This window comes from Channa argus, chromosome 9 (genome assembly GCF_033026475.1).
Source record: "Channa argus isolate prfri chromosome 9, Channa argus male v1.0, whole genome shotgun sequence".
Taxonomy (NCBI): domain Eukaryota; kingdom Metazoa; phylum Chordata; class Actinopteri; order Anabantiformes; family Channidae; genus Channa; species Channa argus.
Genome location: NC_090205.1, coordinates 23,946,098 through 23,966,666, shown reverse-complemented (window position 1 = coordinate 23,966,666; position 20,569 = coordinate 23,946,098). Strand labels below are relative to the sequence as shown.

The 20,569-nt window shown below is 38.3% G+C and overlaps 1 protein-coding gene across 6 annotated transcripts in view; it reads right to left on the bottom strand.

The window, feature by feature from the left end:
• slc4a3 (solute carrier family 4 member 3) overlaps positions 1 to 17,401 on the bottom strand; it is a 54,360-nt gene extending 36,959 nt beyond the window's left edge. For 3 of the 6 annotated variants that reach the window (XM_067516487.1, XM_067516491.1, XM_067516489.1), the window contains exons 1-2: positions 16,150 to 17,401; positions 7,106 to 7,485 (exon numbers count right to left, since the gene is read on the bottom strand). In XM_067516487.1, coding sequence (XP_067372588.1) covers positions 7,106 to 7,159 — 54 coding nt within the window. In that variant the 5' untranslated portion in view covers positions 7,160 to 7,485; positions 16,150 to 17,401. The remainder of the gene's footprint in view (positions 1 to 7,105; positions 7,486 to 16,149) is intronic. The other 3 variants (XM_067516488.1, XM_067516492.1, XM_067516493.1) reach the window with 3 other exon arrangements.
• Between the last annotated feature and the right edge of the window lie 3,168 nt (positions 17,402 to 20,569).

The window sequence follows — 20,569 nt, the reverse complement described above, 5'->3', positions numbered from 1 at the left end:
ATTCATGCTACAGGAAATTGAAATACTAATCCAGGATGAACATAGAACAAATAAATGTGTGGGAATTCCATTAACAATTCTTCATGATGTGTGCAGAGAGACTGTCTCAACACACTAGGATGCAACTAGCTATGTAAAGCAGTGAAATGTGGATAGCAAGGAAATCTGTTCCTAACAAAAGATGTTTCCACCCATACAGAAGTTAAATGCCAATTTAGCTTTGTATGACAATTAAGACACCGGTGAAATATGTATTTTAAGATGATGCTGTATCACTAGAATAGGCACACGGTGTATATTCTCCACCTCATGTAGAAAGGACATCAAATCAATACAACAAAGTGCTAAGGAGCTAAGAACTAATGCAGTAGATGGCCCCTGGAGACAGTGGAGGCTGAAGGGAGTGTCCTGCCAGAGCCATCTGGTGCCTCTGATAGGACCAATCACTGGGACAGGCCACCTCCCCGGGTTTAGATTGGTGCTGGCACAGTGAGCACTCTGGCTATATCTCTTTGGTCTCAGATTTCTCTGTGCCAGGGCTCCATTACTTCCTAATTACCAGTGGGATAAAGGGACAGGGTATGTTTAATGATCTAAGCTACCTATCTAAAGCCAGACATGGTTCAAAAGGGAGCATTTCAGATTGAGCAGTAAAAGCTTTGTTTTTGCTGGCCAGCCAGCTCAATTATGCTCATTATTCAAGGTGGTCTATGTTGCTACAAACCAAACCAATTATCAGGGGAATTTCATGCTCATCTCTTCTCATTGCTCTGGTGAGCATTGTTCATCAGTGTGTCGTGATGTACTGAAACGAGGCTCTCAGCTGTGGAAGATATTACAGTAAAATGGCTTCTTTAAACCGGGTTTTGCTTTGCTCAAGCTCTACTGCTACAAATGACTCTAAACTCTTTCATGTCAGCTTTGAAGTCAGTTGGGGCGTAGGGACACAGGAGTAGGGCAAGAGTAGTGGAGGAACTATATGAATGAGAAAAACATCACATACAATGGAGTACAGTGGTTTATATTACAGCTTATAATTATGGCATACTGTAGATAAAATGCGTAATATGCTTTAGCAATACATGAGAAATATATGGTATATATATGTGTTTCTTTAATGCAGACAAAGACGCAGACATTTTACGCATTGAACCCTATATTTAGGTACACAGAACCTTGAGCATATTCTACTGTGAGAGGAAACATGCAAACTCTACAGAACAAAAATTCAAAGAGGGGCTTTTGAACTTGCACTGGCCTGAGTTATCTTGTGCATCACCCAGCAGAATACAGTATAAGACACAAAGAAAACAGTGACCTGCTCACACAGAGTCCCCTAGTAGTCAGAAACACCACAGTACTCCCAAAAGTTATTTTTAAGATCCATGGAAACCGCTCTATTCTATCAATAAGATTATAATGATTTAATAAGCGTTTACTTTTCTTTTTTGTGTAAAACAACTGCTTGGAAGTCGGTTTGCTGTAGCTATGGGCTTCAACATTGATTTAGTAGCCAAAGTACTAAGTAAAAGATGCAAAGTCTACTACTACCTCTTTGACAGCGATCACATATAAACAAACACTGACTCGTGAGGAATCAGTGTCAGTGGTTTAACCACTGACATATTGTAATAACCCACTAAAGAGCACAAAGCACTTAAATAATTCATTTTCAGCCAGATGTGTCAGCAGCAGTGAGATTACAATCCATACTAATACTAATCTGTTCAAATGAGCACTCATCTGATTCCAGTCAGTTTTCTTTTGTGTGTATTAGCACTGCACATTACTATCTGCATCAAACACATGCATGAAAATTCAAACCCTCTGTGGATACTTTGGCCACTTCTAATAAAGTCTGAGCCATGCTGAAACACGGTGTCTAACCTTTTCTCATGAACTGCCTGACTTTGTATTACAGCATTAATATTTCATATTTAATGGAATGCTGAGCCTTAAAATATTAATCAAATACTGACTTATATGAAACAGTGTCTATGTCATGTTAGTCAAGAGGTAAAGCCCTCAAACTAGTGAGCAGGAAAACACACTTTAGGTTTGGGTTTTTGTCGTGCTCTTAGGATCTAATATTAACGCTAGGGGTTGCATAAAGCCCAGACGAACATATAGTACAAATATAAATCTACAGAGCAACTCAGACCAAAGGTAATTACTGTCCTCCACTCTACAATGCATAAGATCCATCATGACAAATCATTCTCATTCATACCTGCACCTTCTTATTTGTGGTGTCCTCTAAACTGTAGGATATCTTTTTAATTTTGTATTTACATCTTGCCTGTTGAACACCGTTGTATAAAACACCATACTGATTTTCAAGTGGAGGCATATGATAAAAGCTGTATGTTACCCTCCTCCTGACCTCAAGAACCACAGAACCTTCTTCGAATCTTAAAAAATCTTGTATTTCTTCCCTGGTCCATCTCAGCTAAAAAAAACACTAATTTGTCTAATCAGGGGTCAACTGCATTCTCTTCGGATTTGTATAGTCTTGACCTTATTATGTAAAGTCCCTTCAGAGAACTTTGTCATAAATTGCTGCTATAATAAAAGTAGAATTAAATTGAATTAAGTTTTTCTTTGTCTGCAACCACATTATACCGTATATGTATGTGCAACATAAAACATGTAGGATGTAGCTAAAATTCTGAAATGCTGGCAACTTTTAAGCCTTAGAGGTTTGACTCCTGGAAACAGTAAGTTTCCTTGCAACAACATGCTCTTTAGCTTGACAGGTAGGTGCTTAGTGTACTGGTGATTGGTGATAGGGCAGCACCAACTCGGAGTGGTTAGTGTGGGCAGATTAAGAACTAATTTACTGAGGTGGACATACAAAATAGGACAGCGCATTTGGAAAATAATTAAAAAACCTGTATGAAAATAATAAACTGTGAATTAGTTGGCTATTATTGTGTTAAAGTGTTTGTTCACTGTCGGAAATGTCAATGTAACGTATGCAGCATATTTTTCAAATAATACTAAACACTTGAGGAGAGGTGATAACCCATCATTTGCTTGGATAGTCTGCCTGGTTGCAACTGCTACAAAATTCTTTTTTTGACAAAATATATGAAACCACCTTGAATGTACATTACAAATTTTTTATCTAACCATCTATCCATCTAAAGTCTATTCATAATGAGAGTGATTTACTTCAGCTTCAGATTTTGCCTGTTCTCTTTGTGCTGAAGGTTGTACTTTACCCCCTTATCAGTCTGCAGGTGGTATCTCTGGCACGGCCCCTGGTGGTTAGCACTGCAAAGGTCTCCGGTTCAAATCTATGTACCAGCTGTGGTGTTTCTGTTTGGACTTTCTTTACATCTTGTTTCCTCTTACAGTCCAAAGACATGAACCCTGGTGAAGTGGTGACTTTAATTTGCTCATAGGTTTGAATGTGAGTGTGAATGGTTGTCTGTCTCGATGTGATAGACTGGAGACCTGTTGACAGTATACCCCTCATCTCACCCAACGACAGCTGGGAACGACTCCTACTTCCCCATGATGCTTAACAGGATACGTGGTTAGGATGATGAATTGTGATAATGGAATTCAAGCCATCATAGAGGGTTATAGGATGTTAAGTGTCTTAGTCCAGGTAAAAAAAAAAGCCAGGAGTTTGCAAGTTTGCCTGAAAGTTCTGGGATACCTGAATACAATGTTAGGGCCAGTGCACTTGGTGTGTCAGTGGGCCAGTGTCAATGGTCAAAAGGGCTATAATGAAGTAAAAAATGTGGGATCAGTTTGTTTGCCTTAGCAGCTTTCTGTTGCTATCTGCTCTTTTGTAATGCAGCAGGGCAATAAAACTGCTTCCCATTACCTTCATGCTGGTTTCTTTGATTAAAGGAGCTGGCACCCTTCCCAGACAAACAAACCAACTAATAAAAATATCACCATTAGTTATCTGCTGATATTTGTGAGCAGTTCTTTTAAAATTTTGCCATATTACAGAAACTGGGTTATTTTGTACTTCCTTAAATTTTGTCCAATCATTACATCCAATCAAGTGCAATTACATATTGTCTGTTGCACTGTCATCATCAAGCTGTAAAAATAAAGTATGACACTGTAAATCTGTTGTGTAGCAGTCATGTTATTATGATAAACACAAGCAAGTGAAAACTCAGAATGAAACATGTAGAATATTCTCTTCTTTCATTTTCATTAGTAAAGTGCTCACCAAACGTCATCACATCTGTTTGGTGAACGACTAATTGGTGCTTATCAGCAGATTTAGACCAATGATAGGAGCCAAAGTGGCGATAATAAACTGAAGACAATGTGCAGAATGAGTCATTAAATCCCAAACTAGCTGATAACACACAGCTAAATGAAGTAATGATCTTCACCACTGCGGGGACACATTGCCCCCTGTCTCTTGGTGCATTAGCACTACCTTTAATGGGTCAATAGAAAAATGTCGAACCATGGGCGGCAATGTGTCACCCTGCTCCATTAACTGTTGTAGTTTACAGTCAAAACCCAAGAACTAGACTGTATGACTGCACAGCAGGTCAATCAAAGAACACCTTAATTTAATCAAAACACACAATAAATAAAACCAGAACAAACATTAGTTCACCTCTTGTCTTCCATAAAATCATACCCTGAAACCAAACTACCTGAAACAAATTGATTGTGTTTCTGTTTGGAGGGGCACTGTTCAGCAGCAATGTGCAAAGAAGCTGTTCTGTCTCTGAATGCAGTGTACGTGTGTGTACTTTAAGTACAGAATGCAGTCACTGAGGGAAGGACATTGATGGCTCCATCTATATAGTCAAGGATTTGCCCTGTTATTTCGTTCAAACCAGCACAATATGCTATGCATTCGGTGGATTAATTTTGCAGTCCCCACTGCGCATAATGACACATCACCTACATATTTGGCAAAGCTGTTTCTCCCGGAGAACACAGGCTAATCTGTTTCACTTGAATAACCATAGAAAGTGCTCTGCTACACAGGACATGAGAATTTTCCACGGGCCCTGGTGTGACTTTGGAGGGAACAATTTTGTCTCAAAGACATGTCATTGCTTTTTTCATTCCAGATAATCATTGTGTCTTTATCCGAGGAATTCTGTCTTTCCAAATCTTTGCAGGAATAAAGATGGGGTCACACCAGTGTTTAATTAACAGCAAAACAACAGCAACAAATTTAAATGTATTCTCATCTATTAGTGCATTCACTCAAAGTTAAGTAATTAGGAGCTGAGTTTAGGTAAATCAGATCGTATTAGCAGTGCTGCACAATCCACTTAATTAAACAGACATGATGATAAGAACAGATGGTATCACACAAAAGTGTTTCTTGAGTAAACTGTGTGAACGTGTCTTTTCAGCAACCAAGCTGACTAACTTTAAGTTACAGCGTGACCTGGGAAAGAAATATGAGACTGACTAGTGCTTGCATGTGTCTGTCTGGCTGGTTAGTGGTTGCACACCAACTTGAAACAAGTTTGCCACCCTACTACATTGAGTGGAAGCTTCTTTAGATGATTTTAAGAGGTACAAGGATTCATTTTGATGTAGGTCTGTTCCATATTGTATCAAAAAGCAATCAATCTTCTCCACAATACAAATTTGTCAAGTCATAATTTTTATTATGTAATTCTGTGACCTTGTTTTGGCTTACGGGCACCTCACACAAGGCTCCAGTTGAAGTTGACCAAGGACACTTCAACGTAGAACCAAAAGGGACCAGGATGCAAACCTGAGGTGAACCCTGGGGTCTTTGGTGGACTGCCTTACCAGATCAGCTACAGCTGCCCATTAAAAGTAGGACCTTTTGTTTTCATATTGATCACTATCAATAATTATTTATATTTATTCAATACCATTAATAAGTAAGGGATTACATTTTTTGGACAAGTCCTTTTAAAGTTGGCTTTGGTGTTTTTGCACTGGTTGTATACCCTCTAAAGTGAGTACATGATGACTCTATAGCTGTATACTGTAGTGCTAATTTTGCTCTCAGTGCCTCAACCATCTGGCAGCCTTTACTTTTTAAGAGCTACGTTATTTAAACACGGAACTCACCCATCACTAATCTAAATGCTAATCCTGTTAAGAGTAAAGCTGAAGTTAATATGCTGCTAAATGCTGGATGTCCTACTTCAAACTGTTAGATTTAAAAGCTTATATTATTGGTATGGACAGTACGTACTGTAACTGGGAGAATGAATGAAATGAATATATTGTATATACTGTTTCTGATATTCATGAAAAAATGAGAATGGATATTATATGCCTAAACATTTATCTAATTATGTGTAAAGTACACAAATGTAACTTAGTGTTAAGTGCCTCTTTTACCAGTGGAGGTGCTGGGAAGTATTATGGAGCCAGGTAGCCTTTAGTAGGTCTTTTGATGCCGTATCGAGTTGGTGAAATACTCAAATCAGCAGGCAGCAAATCCCCTATTAAATCTGTTATGAACATTCTTTTTGGGGTCTCTCTGTGCAATATATATTAGCCAAAAAAAAAGAAAAGAAAAAAAAGCTGTTTGTCTGTGTTACTGGGGACTCTACCTCAGTTCCGAGGCCCTCAGTTGCCTTCAAGGGTTCTCAGGTCAAATGGAGCCAGTTCAAATCAATCTGAAAGAAGTTTCCTTTATTTTACAAAGCACTGGGCCAAGTAGTAAACCTACTAAACTTTCTCTTCACTTTAAAAAGATTTGAAACATTTTACTCTTGAACCGCACATTAGAAAAGAATGATTTCCCACATAAACAGAGATGGTTTCTTAAATCGCACACACACAGTGAAAAGAGCAGTCTACTGTGTGTTCAAGTGGAAATTCCTTTCCTCAACAGACGTCTTCCATTGGTCGTGCTGCCTTTTCAACCATCCCCAGAAAGATAAAGCCCACATCACACATCCACAAGGGAACCCAAAGGTTGTGACCCATTTAAGGGATACCAGGGGCTGTAGGAATCATAATTGTTATATTCTAATGAACCAACCTTACTCGCACCCTTCCTATTGTCTCAGGTCAGGTGGGAAACGAAACCATAATTATATATGATGTAGAACTGTTTGGTGAATGTTAATGTATTACATCATGCTAATAAACTTCAATAAATTCTTACCTCTTGTATATTGTTCAACACATCTCTCTCAGAGCCATGACCTCCTGTAGCCATGAGGCCTGGTGTGCAGCGAGGAGGCAAAGATAGCAGAATGCCAGGAGACTGTAGGGAAGTCTCGGTGTCTGGCTAAAATGGCAGAAAGTACTAGGTATAGAGTTGGTGTTGGGGAGGTGACTGCACAAAAGCCCTACAGGTGGAGGATGGAGAACAGGATGAGTCAGGGGTGGAAATGATTAGGGCTAGTGAGGTTGGGACTGGGGACTATTGAGAAGAGGCGAAAGGGGAATGACGAGGTCCAAAGCAGCAGGAACCTGTGGGAACAGAGATCAGCCCTTCTCTTTCACAGGTGGGGATCCAGGAAGCCTTTGCAGTGACATAACCTGCAGGAGAATGAACAGCAGACACACATTTACCTAATATGTCTAATATGGAAAAAAAAGTACATTGTTGGACAGTAACTAAGCACACATGCTGCTAACACTGTAAAGGATATCACTATATGCTGAAAAATGTCCACCTACTCACTCACAGGTTGGAGTAAATTAAATAAATATAAAACCAGTGTTGAGGTTTCAAATTATTTTCAAAATGACATCTTGGCAAGTTACACAGTGAATTAATGTGTTACTTATGCAAATATATTCTACTGTATGTACATTTTAAAATTAAGTATGTGTTATATCACAGCATTTTATAACTGCATCCACATATTTGTTTTTATGAACAATTTCATGTCTTATGAGACACATACTGTGTAGTGTTATTATTGGTTGCCATGGCGATTGAGGTTAAAAGTCTCTGCATGAATCCGAGAAAGGAGGTTATGGTTACACCCTTATCACCTCTGCTCTTTTTATTCTTTTTTATATTTTAGGCATTACGACTGAGTCTGGCTTTTAGTAACGATTGGGTATCCAACATAAAAGAACACAATAAAGGTTGTTAGGAAAAAACACATTTCTGGATTTTCTCCTCAACACAACACATTATTTAACATGTAGCTAGAATGCGGAATGTTATTAACACCTTTGCACATATGTGGTGTTGGTTATTTTTAAATTGATGCAATTATTATTTTGCTATTTATCTATACTCAATAACACTTAATGATAAAGTGAAGTGTTTAGATTCATTTTGCAAATTGTAATCAAATGAAGGCCGAAATGTAACGTTCGCACATTTTTAGATCCTTTGCTGTGGCACAGATTGTCAAGTTGCATTTTGTTAATTTTCTCTGAGAGGACGAACTTAATTGTCCACCAATGGGCAATTGAATGGATTGGACATAGTTTACAAAGGGGCATGTCCCTCATCTCACACTGCATGTTGGGACAAAAGCCAGAACGTGAAATGTGAGGGCATGCTGCAGCATGGTGCCTTACATTAGAAACACCAGTTCACCAGAATGGTGAGGGAGAAGACTAAGAACCCATTCTGTCACTTTCACAGGCTTCTGTTATGTATATTACAGCTAAACTTCAACATTTTTCCAATCACAATATTATATCCTAATCTATTATATCTTTTTTTGGCCACAACATCAGCACAGAGTCTCACGACCAGACAGTATAATATGGCAGAGGCCTAATCACAGCCAATCAGTCCAATTTGAGACTCACTATAGTACACACACCGAGACACATACGTACACAAGAGAAAGACCCTTGAAACCTCATAATAATTTTTGGTTTTAATGTAGTGCAAAACAAGTGCCTCTCATTCATGTATGCATGCCAAGGTTTCCTGGTCTGCAATTTTTCAAGGCAGTGTAGTCGAGACTGCAAGTCACAAGAAAAAGCCGCAACCAAAGAGCACAGCACGTCTGGTGGACTTAAATTCTCCCAAATTCTGTTGATTCTACAGTCCTTTTGTTCCGAACCAGTCAGGGAACAGGAAATACCAGAATATGCTGCTCCAGTCTCTGATGTGCAGGCAGTACTTTGTCAGTGTAAATTTAACAGTCTGTAACTGTTCGGTCAGTTATATCGCTTGTGGTTAAGTGATAATGGACTAAAAAAAAAAACAACACTTTTTGTTTATCAGTTAGATGTTTATCGAAGAAAGTGAGTAGTTACACATTGGCGTTTTATGAAGGTTTTGATGAGCAATGAACCAGTATCTAAATCTTGTCATGTGTCATGTAGCCTTACTAGGATGGTGGCCCTGAGAGCTCATAGCAATGCAAATAGACAAAACACAAGCTTGTTAAAAAAATGTGAAATGTGCTGCAAGGAGCACAGAGGGCAACAGTAATGTACTACTTGCTTCTTGAGGCAAGTAAAAAGCAACTCAACTCTGCGGACATAAATTTCATCAGATTAATTACATAATAATTTTCTAAACGCCAACACTAAGTTAAGAGTTGTCCCCAGCAATATAGTGAAAAAAACTAATTAAAAAAAAACTTAAACTTACATGTTAATCATTTGCTAACTCACTGAGGTAGAGTTAGGTCAAGTACATTTATTGGAAACTATGGCAACAAGTGTGTTCCAGTTGTGTCCGTCACTTTTTAGTTTCCCTCGGAACCTTTGTAGCGAAGGTCATAGCAATGTCTCCAGGGGCCACTAAAAACTGATGGACATTTCTATGTACATTATTTGCTCACGGATTTCACTTGTGTCATAGCTTTTTTCTCAATGCTGCACCTGTGTTGTCAAAGTGATTAAGCTGTGTGTTTTACCTGTTTGCATGTGTTTTCTGGATTTGCAGTGCTTCCTCGTATTCTCTGCAGTTGTTAGCGTGTAGATGGTAAAACATATTAGTTTTCAACTGTCTTTAGGGGTCATCAATTTCTGACAAATGATTAAGATCGATTCACTTAGTGCAATTAAATCTAATAATGTTCAGCTAGCACCAATATTTCCTTATCATCAGAAGTAAGAAAATTGTTGAGGAATGTTGCTACACTTGAATGTGGAGATGTAGACTTCTGCCATAGTTTGTCAGGGCCCATGTTGTTAGTGATGGACACTTTTGTAGCTCTCAAGCAAGTTTCCTAGCACGTCTTTCATTTATTCTTAGTCTTTCCCCTGTGAGAAGAGGTTTAGTGTGTCCACAGTTACACAATTGGTCTTCATAGTTAGGTCTGGTCTGCGATTTTTTTCAATTTTTTTATTGCTCTTACAAAATGATTACCACTTTCAAATTTAAAGCCCAATTTAACACACCTGGTGCCACTCATCAAGCATGCAAGAGTGGCATGGAAATTCTTTGCCCATTTCATTGTTTTACAATCATTTATTTTTTTTTACTCTTTTTGATCATTTTTGTTACTTCTGATGATGAAAAATCATTTATGCTGAATGTGCATTAAATATAATGTTGATAACTCTTTGTTTTCGTTTTTTTTGCAATGTAAACACGGCCCTAAACAGGACAGCTGGCAGGTGAGAACAAAAATGTGAGCCATGAGTTCTTACCACTTTACTATTATGTATTTTACTAGAAGGGAAATTTTGCCTTCATTGACAGGTCAATAAACAGCAACTCCTTCCTTTAAATGATTAGTATTTGTTAAACGTGCTAGGGGAAATATGCCCCCTGCATGTGCCTTTTTGCATTCTGATGTACCTGAAGGACCAGGATATTGTCCTGATTGTGAACTCAGTAGAGTGTATGGTCACCTTGTGTAAAGCTGACCCAGCTCAATATCAGTTACCTCATGTGTGCAGTAATATCAAATGCTCGACACACCTTTATAGTAGCGGTGTAATCAGAGAGCTCTTAATGGCTCAAAATTTGTGTGACTGCCAGGGATGAAGCTGTGTAAACTTTAATAATGTTGTGGTGGGGGGGGACAGACGTGACTGGGGCTACAATACAAATGAGGATGAGAGTGATTCTGGACAGGACGCCCTAAGCTAATGAACCAGATATTTCAGTGCAGAAAAGAAACACTGACCCAAATGCTCGGCCGGGCAAACTCCTGATCCAACACCTGATCCTTAAATTCAAAGTGCCAAAAATAATTTAACACTGAAGATACCACAGATGGAGGAATAATGAAATCATAAACATGTGAAATGGATTAAAAAAGACTTAGTAAGCAATAACATGGGAACATTAACATTGAATATAACCCCAGTGATTACATAACTAATTGCTTAAGAATGTGGTTTTAATTATTGTGATATTCACGCTTGAATGCATTGAGTCTGGAACGCACGAGAGCCAAAAAGATGGCTTTACAGAGTGACATTTACTTTAAAAGCTGACCTTGTAAGTTGCTGCATTCAAGTTTTTACCAACATCTAGAATCTAAAGGTGGCAGCTTTGTTCAGATTGACCTATGATTAAGTAATTATTAGGCTATAGTTAAATACAAAGTATCTGTACACAATTAGTTCTGTTTTGCAGTATTTTACCTTTAAAGATGCAGTGTGTAAGTTTAAAATTGTGTATTCTGAAAATAAAAACTAGCATGTCTTCTTTGACCCGTAAGTTCAGGGTCACCACAGCGGATCATTAGTCCACATGTTGATTTGGCATAGTTTTTGCTCCAGATGTCCTTCCTGAGGCAACTCTCCCTAATTTCTGCCGGGCTTGGGAACGGCACTGCGCCCAGCGACAGTTCGACATGTGGTCAGGGAGGCGTGAACCATTCTCAATAGTTAAACTAAATTAAATTTGTAAATACATATGTGGCTCATAGTTTGAAAGTAAGGGGTATATTCAACTCTTACACATTGTGTGTTTAAAGATAAAAAAAAAATTGTTTTGCTGGTTGCATTTATTTTAGGGGCTACAACCATCTTTATTATTATTATGTTATTAGTATCATCGTTTTCCTGAATAAAACATTAATCATGTGGCCAGTATAGAAAGATTTAAATAGTTGTGTGGTTGCAGTGTGTGGAGTGCTCAAATCACTGCTACATAAGAAAAAACATGCAAATAGAGACAAGACAACCAAATACAAAGTGTGCTGCAGAGTAAAGTGCTGCAAATACATTTATTTGCACCGTGTTTTTACATGTGTTGCGTTCTCTGAATCTGCAGTGCATTTCTCTAGCTGTAGTGCATTTTGTATTTGATTCAGTTTTCTGTATTTGCAGAGGTTTTTGTAAAGCCTGGGCCTGTGCTTTCTTAAATCGCTTGTGTTTTATTTCTATGTTTCCTTATGTTGTAGTCAGTTAGAACTGAACTGTGTGTTTGGATATACAGAAGCAGAGACATTTGTCTGCAGCAGCTTGGTGATTTAAAGTACACCCTTTAATTGAGGTAATCATAGTCGATCATTAGTGCTTAATGACACTGTGATTTGTTGAGGCACTTGACAAATTAGACTACATTTGCCAAATTCATATTTGCACTGTGGTCTCCAGACCACTGTAGGAATTTAATCAACTAAAGTAAGTTTTTATACTGTTGAGTAGCAACAGCATTAAAGGTTACATCACTATTATTCTTCAGCTCAGTAGACTGTTTTTCTGACAGTGTTGCTTTAAATATACATTTTTATGTTTTTTTTTTTCAGGCGCATAATTAGAAATTGCTTGAAAATACAGGTGATTAATAAATGATATCTGTAAACTATTGCATTAAAAAAAATCCAAATAGTCTAAACTCTTATAAAATACTGAAGATGAATTAGTCTTGGCATCAGTGCAGAGACATCTTGCAGGGTTTCACAGTACATACTGACAAACATGGACACAACTTCACTGACAGTGAGGAGGGAGAGTGTAAGATCATGAGTTAGTGCAGACCACAGCTAACCTGTTAAATTAGATCACTAATAATAGGCCTAACTAACACAGCACAGCTAAAAGATCACAGTGCGAGCAATCGCTGTCATGTGAAAACACCTATGCCAACACACTCGCGTTGGTGAGAAGGTCTGAACAATGACCACCAACAGAGGGAATTCTAAGGTATTTGTGATAAACCTCTTCCACTCCAGGCCCAATCAAACAGCAGTGAGCTATTTGGACAATATCTGTATTTAGAAACAAGTGGGCTGCTAAGTGGGCTGTGTCTCATAGTCCTATAAATCTTATAACTTCCACACTATGATGTTTTTGAGTCAGACAGTGCTTTTCCAAAATAAGTCAAAGTAGAGGCAGTAAACCAATATCTCTGTATAACCATTGATTAGTGATTAATGCAAATCCCCCAACCCCCACCCCCCCTCAGCAGTTGGTTTCGTTCACCTGTCTGTCCTTGTTATGAGTCTCACCTGTTGCCAATTAATCTGTGTTTCCGCTCTATTGAAGCCTCAGCCACAGGTCACTTAGTGCCAGTTTGTCTTTTCCCACACTGTTTAGTTTTGCAGCCATCTGTTTGTCACTGAAACTGAAAACCTGAATTTGCCTGTTTTGGACATCATGTTTGCCTATCCAAACCCTGCAACGTCACTTCTCGGTCTGTCTGCATTGATTAAGATTGTGTTCAAACACTGGATTCCTGCTCTGTTGAACCTGGTCTGACCTGTACTGAGTTACCAGGTGTTGGTTTCTGCTGCTGCCCCGTCTATTTAGTAGATTTTGCCAGTTCCGACTGCTGGAATAGCTCCAGTCCTCTTTCATCACACCGCTTACGAAAAAATATCTTAGTCCTATCTTTTGTCCGAGCAAACAATGCAAATAAAATATTGTAGGGTCAGTTTACTCCTAACAAAAAGCATCCCTTCCTATGGTGATATGTACCCGTGCAATTGTTTTGTCCAGCCCCTTTAGATTTATACTTCTTCCTGCACTGCCCAGTCCTCCCTGTCCCTGCTGTGATGTAGCTTTGCTGAGATGTAGCTTAGACTCTTTACACTCTGCACAGTCCTTCAGGTAATTGTAGTTATTACATAGCAATAAATATTTTTTCTAAACTTAGTAATCAAGCAGAAGTCATTGCTTTTGTGAGCCTTACTAAAAACGTTTTTTTAAGTGAATTCCACATTATAATAGGCTAATAAAAATATATTTTATTTTGAAAAATGTAAAAAAATTTGCAAACTAACTTTAACAGCCAGTCACATGCCCCCTGACTGAATAACTACCCTTGTTGCCTCACATCTTTACAAATATTAAAAATATTATATAAATATTATGTTTTAGAAATCCTAACTATTCCTATTCTGTCTCATAACATCACATTCTAACATCGTAATAAAATAAATAGTCATAGTCCATGTTTTTTTTTATATCTAGTTTAAACCTTTATTTGTTTTATTGCAGTTACATCATATATTAGGTAATATTTTGCCTCAAAATTTAATTTAACTTAATCTTATCAGAGGGCAGCAGCCATTCATTTTACCCTCAGGTTGAACTGTAATAACTTTCTGATGCCTTGTTGTAGTACTATGAAACCTTTATGACCAAGGAAGCAAAGTTTACCAGAGTTTTACTTCGTGTTTGGTGCTATTTAGCAAATGGAAAATAGTATAGCTGCTGTATATCTCACCCGAACATGAAAGCCAGACATAAACACATTATCCGAAATAGTGTAATTATTTTTTCAGTGAGGAGCTCATTTGTCAAGTTTCATTTTGCTCAACATTGATTCAAAAACATGAATAATTAAAAACCTTGTACTGTAAAGATTAGGTTCTCTTTGTGGAAACATTAGGAATATATGTTTACTCTACTACATTTATTTGACAGCTTTAGACACTATTTTCTATTTTCTGCTGTTTTTGTTTCTCACATCTTTGACCGTCATGTTTTAATTATCTAAATGGTCTAAAAAATCTCTATTCTCTATATCTCTATTTTCCTAATTTGTTCATTAGAATATTTGTTGAATAACTTAAAACAATACATACAAATCCAGCTATAGCTGAACACAAATCACTACCAACCTCAGTTCTTCCCTTGTGGATGATACAATACCAAACTACAAAAAAAGCTGCGAGGATGTGTAAAAAATAAATCAAAGTAGGCTACATTGTTTTCTAACAGAGTACTTGAACATTTGTAGCATTTTAACTTCAGTGTAGAACTTGAAGTGGTACTTCTACGTACTTATATATTGGATTTTTTCTCAGACAAGGACTTGTACCTTTACTTGCACACTGAGTTGTGTACTTCTACCACCTCTCTCCATTTAACTCCAAACTGGGCTGCTTTGGTTCTGTTTTCAATTGCAAATTCATGGAAATTCTATTTCATTCTGGTGCTGGGAGCCCCATAAACAAAGTGAAATCTCAGAAACATGTAACCTGAAGTTACTGTAAAACTGCTGTATGTTCTTTGTATCATAGGCTATGTAGAAAAAATTCATCATTTTACAGTAACTGATTCTTTGATCAAGGTGAAGTAATGAATAGTGTGAAATGCCATCGCTTCCCTTCACTCTTCAGTTTATATAGACTGCCCTGCTGGAGGACTGTCATTTTCGCAGCCTTTGAAATCCCACTCTGCTTAAAGCTGCTCGGCCATAAGTGGTGCAGCAATCAATACTTGCACTCAATTCTAAAATTCCTTATTTGAAAACTCTGCAGCTGCAAAATGCCGGATTACCTTTGTTCATCTGGTTCCCACAAGAATGAAACAGTCAGCTGCCTCATTTTTTGGAGATCGTGTAAAGCACCATTAGTTTACTCTCCCGAGCAGACGACGGTTGCTGAGTCATTACTATGTGACCTTATCCACCTTCCTGTGATCAGTTTGAACTTGAATCACGGGAGCGTTTCGCACGGCTCAGAGATGACCCATAGAGAGTCAGATCCCTCTAAGCGACGAGGCAATGATGCACTTTTTAATGGGGAAGCGCAACACTGCAGCACAACAACGACCGTCAGCGTACAACAGTCTGAGAGCCACCGCCTGCACAGTACAGCACAGCTCCACCTGCGTACAATGAAGACGTCTGTGCCTCCCAGTCCTCCCCTGCACCCACAGGCAACGCCAGTCTCTTTTGCACTGATTTCCATGTTTGCATACATCATCTGAGTGTCATTTACTTTGCTCAGGCACATGCAGCGCATCTATGTACCCACACTGCGCCTCGGCGTCATTTTTGATGCCAGTGCGTAATTGCCCACTTACAACTCAATGCTTTGACAATGTCTTTAATTAAGAATCACCGCATTACGCACGACTTACCTGCGATTCCAGAGAGCAGTCAAGCCGAAGAGAAACTGTAAGCAAGTAATGTTGCGACTACGGACAGCAGCAGTGGAGCTGGTCCAAACCGTAACCTAGTGAAGACGCGCCACGCAGCCTGCTGGATCCGCGAAGGATGCTCAGCCTGGCCACGTGACGTGACTCTGGAGGACACCCAAAAAGCAGCTGAAGTCACTGACGGATAGACAACAATAACATGCTGCCCAAAGAGGTCGTCCTTTCTCAGGCAAAAGCTAGCTCATGCATAAGGAAACAAATGTCCCAGAGGTCCTGCTATGAAGGATGACGGTGAACCATGCGTTTTTGCACATATTACTGTCTGAACTGTATCTCAGTTGCTTTGGTTTATAAGACTTGTACAACAGCACCACACAATGGATTGGCTGCAAAAGCCAGCAATTCATTGAGAGTCTTTGGTTATCAGTCGACTGTGAATATGTCAGTGCAATCATAATAATAAGGCTTTTTATCGTAGTCAAAATGCTGAGTCATGGTGTCAACAGAGGAGTTTATTCTTCAAGTATTTTCTGATGTTAACTGTGGTGAAAGTTTTGATGATGATTATTCAGAAGGCTGCACTTTTTCTGCACACTATCAAGAGCACAGTTTCACATTATTGTATGACTGAGTGCAACTAATGGGACGATATTCACTTTTACACTTTAAGTGTAACACATATTTACAACACCATGTAGCGCAAAGGAGAAAACATAACATTTTAAATGTAACAGTCAGAAGTTGTAGAACATTGTTCAGCAGTCCAGGAGATGCAGCGGTGGACTTGAGCTGTCTGAGGATCAGGTGTGCTGAGAACACGAATGGCTTAAAAGTGGGGATAGCATCCTCTTCATTTGGGGGAGTCAACTTAGAGGGCAATTTATCCATGTTTGCTCGACTGGTGAGGCACCTTAAAAGGCACTTCATCACCTTCACTCTACAGCAGGGGCACTTTATCTCATTTGCTGTACTGTGAGGGCACCTTAGAGGGCACTACTACAGTATCTGTCTGTCCTTGTATGCACCTCCCCAACCCAGAGTCTCCCTGTGGTGAGAAGCATCATTTGTTAAACTAACATGTCACACATTGACTTCGACAGTGTCAGTTATGATTCACCAGGGAGCAAATTTATATTTTGTTTGTAAATATCATGGGATAAAAAGTGGCAATTGTTTTCATAAAATGTGCTGGGAATGGGCTTTTCCTATAGACATACATTTCAATCAAAAGATTGATTCTAGCTACTTAATTATGATCACTTGATGACTGAGTCAAGGGGGAAAAGGCCTTTTGTTTTTCTGCCCTTACGAATAGCCTGCAGAAGGATGTCAAGCTTCATTCAATGAAATAAGACCCTAATCAACCCTCTCTCAAATTATACTTTTACTACTTTTTACAAAATATTTTAAGCTTGACTTTGTATTAGTTGTCTGTTTTTGAATGTATTTGTGATTTCATATAAATCTTAGTTTTACTATTAATGTTAGTGTCACCTGTATAGTCACAAGAAAAAGTAATGGGATTGTTTGCATTTTCCTTTTTTTTCTGTATAAATTGGTGAAGAAATGTGATCTGATCTCATGTCACAAATATCAATAAAACACATTATTCTTAAATCAACAACTAGATAGATAGTTATGTAAATATGCTATAAACTGTTTGCCTGGCTTCACCATGTAAAATGTAATAGTGAATTACCACTTATGCCAATTTATAATTTAACATCGGCTGAAAATACTTTAATCAATTGTGCAATGCCTAGCCATTTATTAAGGCATTATTAAACTGACAAACGAAAACAAGACTCAGTTCAGTTTTTGTATGCTTGAAGTAGCCACAAAAACACTCAGAAGGTTGAATTCATTAAAACATAAATGAGAAGTGGCAACTCAAAGCTGAAGAGGTAAAACTGGTTGTCTACAAATCACAGGGCTGGTTTCAATTCTAAGTTACCTTTGTAGAGTGTCACTTTCTTTTAAGTCAACTTGGATAAAAGCTGCTGCCAGATGATTAAATATGTATACATTATGAATGAATTATGAACGTTTGAAGAGATCTACTTAAAGGGATTGTTTTTTTTGTGTGATCTTTTGAGCGATCTATTGAAGGCCAGCAAGTACATAAAACCTCTTTGAGTGTTCATATGGGCACTGCCAGACTTGACCCGTTGGCTCTCAGCTGGTGTAAAGTTGCCACAAATGCAGTCTAACAGAATGAGTTAAAATATAATTTACAGTGAGATGAAACATGGACTCCAAAAAGAGCTGTTTAATATAACTATTGATGGAAATGTTAAGTTACAGAGATGGCTCCAAATACAGAATCAAAATGTAACATGAGGAAAAAAGGTCTGAATACAATTACTAAAGCAGCTCTAATGGGTTGGAGTTTGGTCTTTTTTAGGCTTTGGTAGATACATACGCACAGATTTTTCTTCTCTCCGATTTCTCATGTTTGCAAACAATATGAACATATGTATTTATTGAACACACTGAAACAAAGGGCCAATATGCCCAATGTGCAATATGGGATCACACCACTAGAGCTTCCCCTAACTTTAAATATTAACATGCTTACATGTCTTAGGTGACCTGCTTTCAATGTACAGTATCTCAACTCAGTTGCAATACCTTATAATGATAAAGAAATCCAGTTAAATATCACAGCGCCTTCATTGGGAATAGGGAGAGTAAACAGTAACAGAAGATTTGATGCATTTTTACATTCAGTCAAATTGATTGTTTATTGTTGCATTAAGTTCATCTTTGGATAAACCTGTGGTACTGTTAGGAAGACAGATTATGTGACAGACTTGAGGATGATGGCAGGAAACTGTGTTCATGTTTGAAGTTAAAAGATATTTAAATCAGCTACACAGACGCTTCACAGCTGGAAGTTCAGTTTCCACTCTCATAGTTTGCTGGAAAAAACAAAAAATCTCATGACTAGCAGAGATTTTACCTAAATGTATTCACGTTTAGTTTTATGAATTCCTTTAACTTAATGTTGAAGATGATTTCATCTCCTCCTTTTACCACAACACAGATTTTATGGAAGTGAATTAGCTGTGTGCTGAATATATAAAGAACAGAAACAGCCCTGAGGAAATCTGACTATACTTATACTGGATGGAATTATTTTCTTTGAGCTTGTTGCCTAATGTGACCTCTTCAAACTTTCTCAGGTGCTCTTACAGGATGTATCATCTGTCTGCATCAGCACCTGAGGCTCAGATCTCGCTGCCTGTTTGTCGAGTGATTACAGGTCTCACCAAAGGGAAATTACACAAACCACCAGTCATTTACTCGCCTCTGTTCAAACACCTTTCTTCTTCTGATATGCAATTAGTTGATCACTGATTAGGTCAAACTAATGCAGCCCTGTAGTAAAACTGTATAATCAGACTTATTTGTTATTTAGCATAACCTCATGGTCAGCAGTATATTGCATTGCAGAACAACAGAACCACAAACTACACAAGCTCATCCTCCGGAATAATCGGCCAGAATCGACAATTCTCTGAAAGAGCATTATCGCCTTCATGAAGGAGGATTTATTAAAGCACGGATAGATTCGACTGCACTTGGTTTAGCTTGGTGTGCCTAATAAACTGAAAGGACAGTGACAGCTCTTCATGCTGTAATGTGAGATATGGCTACACACCAGTGGCTGCTTTTCTGTGCATTGGCCAATTTAGAGTCATATTTGACTCTAAATTAACGTGGCTCTGCTCAATGTATCAACATGCTCCACTGGGTGACACTTTATTCCAAAATGCTTGGTCAACAAACTTTTACTCTAAATGTCACACATATGCACTTCAGATCAATGGAACTAGAATGAATGGAAGAAGAAAACATCCACTATGACTAGTAATAAAAACAGCAGACCAAAACATGCACAAAAGGCACATCTTCAAGCAGTAATGAAATCAAACAGCTTCTCCTGTGATTAGAATCTCAAATGAAATCAGTTTCCCTCCCTCTCAGGCTTTGTTGTTCCTGAGGAATTTGATGGAGTCTATTCATTTAATTTGTGCACAGATGTCCTGTCTAATGAGCAAGTAACAGCCTGCTCCTCCGCAGCCCTGTGTGCCAGCTGCCAAACTACTTCCTTATGTGTCGTTACATCTCACCTGGCATTGCAGGGGATGTCACCAGGCACATTTTTCTATACTGTGTTTATTAAGCTGTAAAGCTATTGATTAGTAATTTTAGCAGGCTAACTCCGGGTTTTTTTGCACCTTTGTTCAGTTTTGGCAGGGTTTGGAGTCTCGTGCCCATCAGATCAGAGAGCATAGTTGGAACACATCATTCTCCTCTTGAGCAAATAATGTCATAAAGACTTTTCAGTAGTTAAAACATTTTTTTTTAATGGGTTCCATTGTTTTTATTTTGTGTA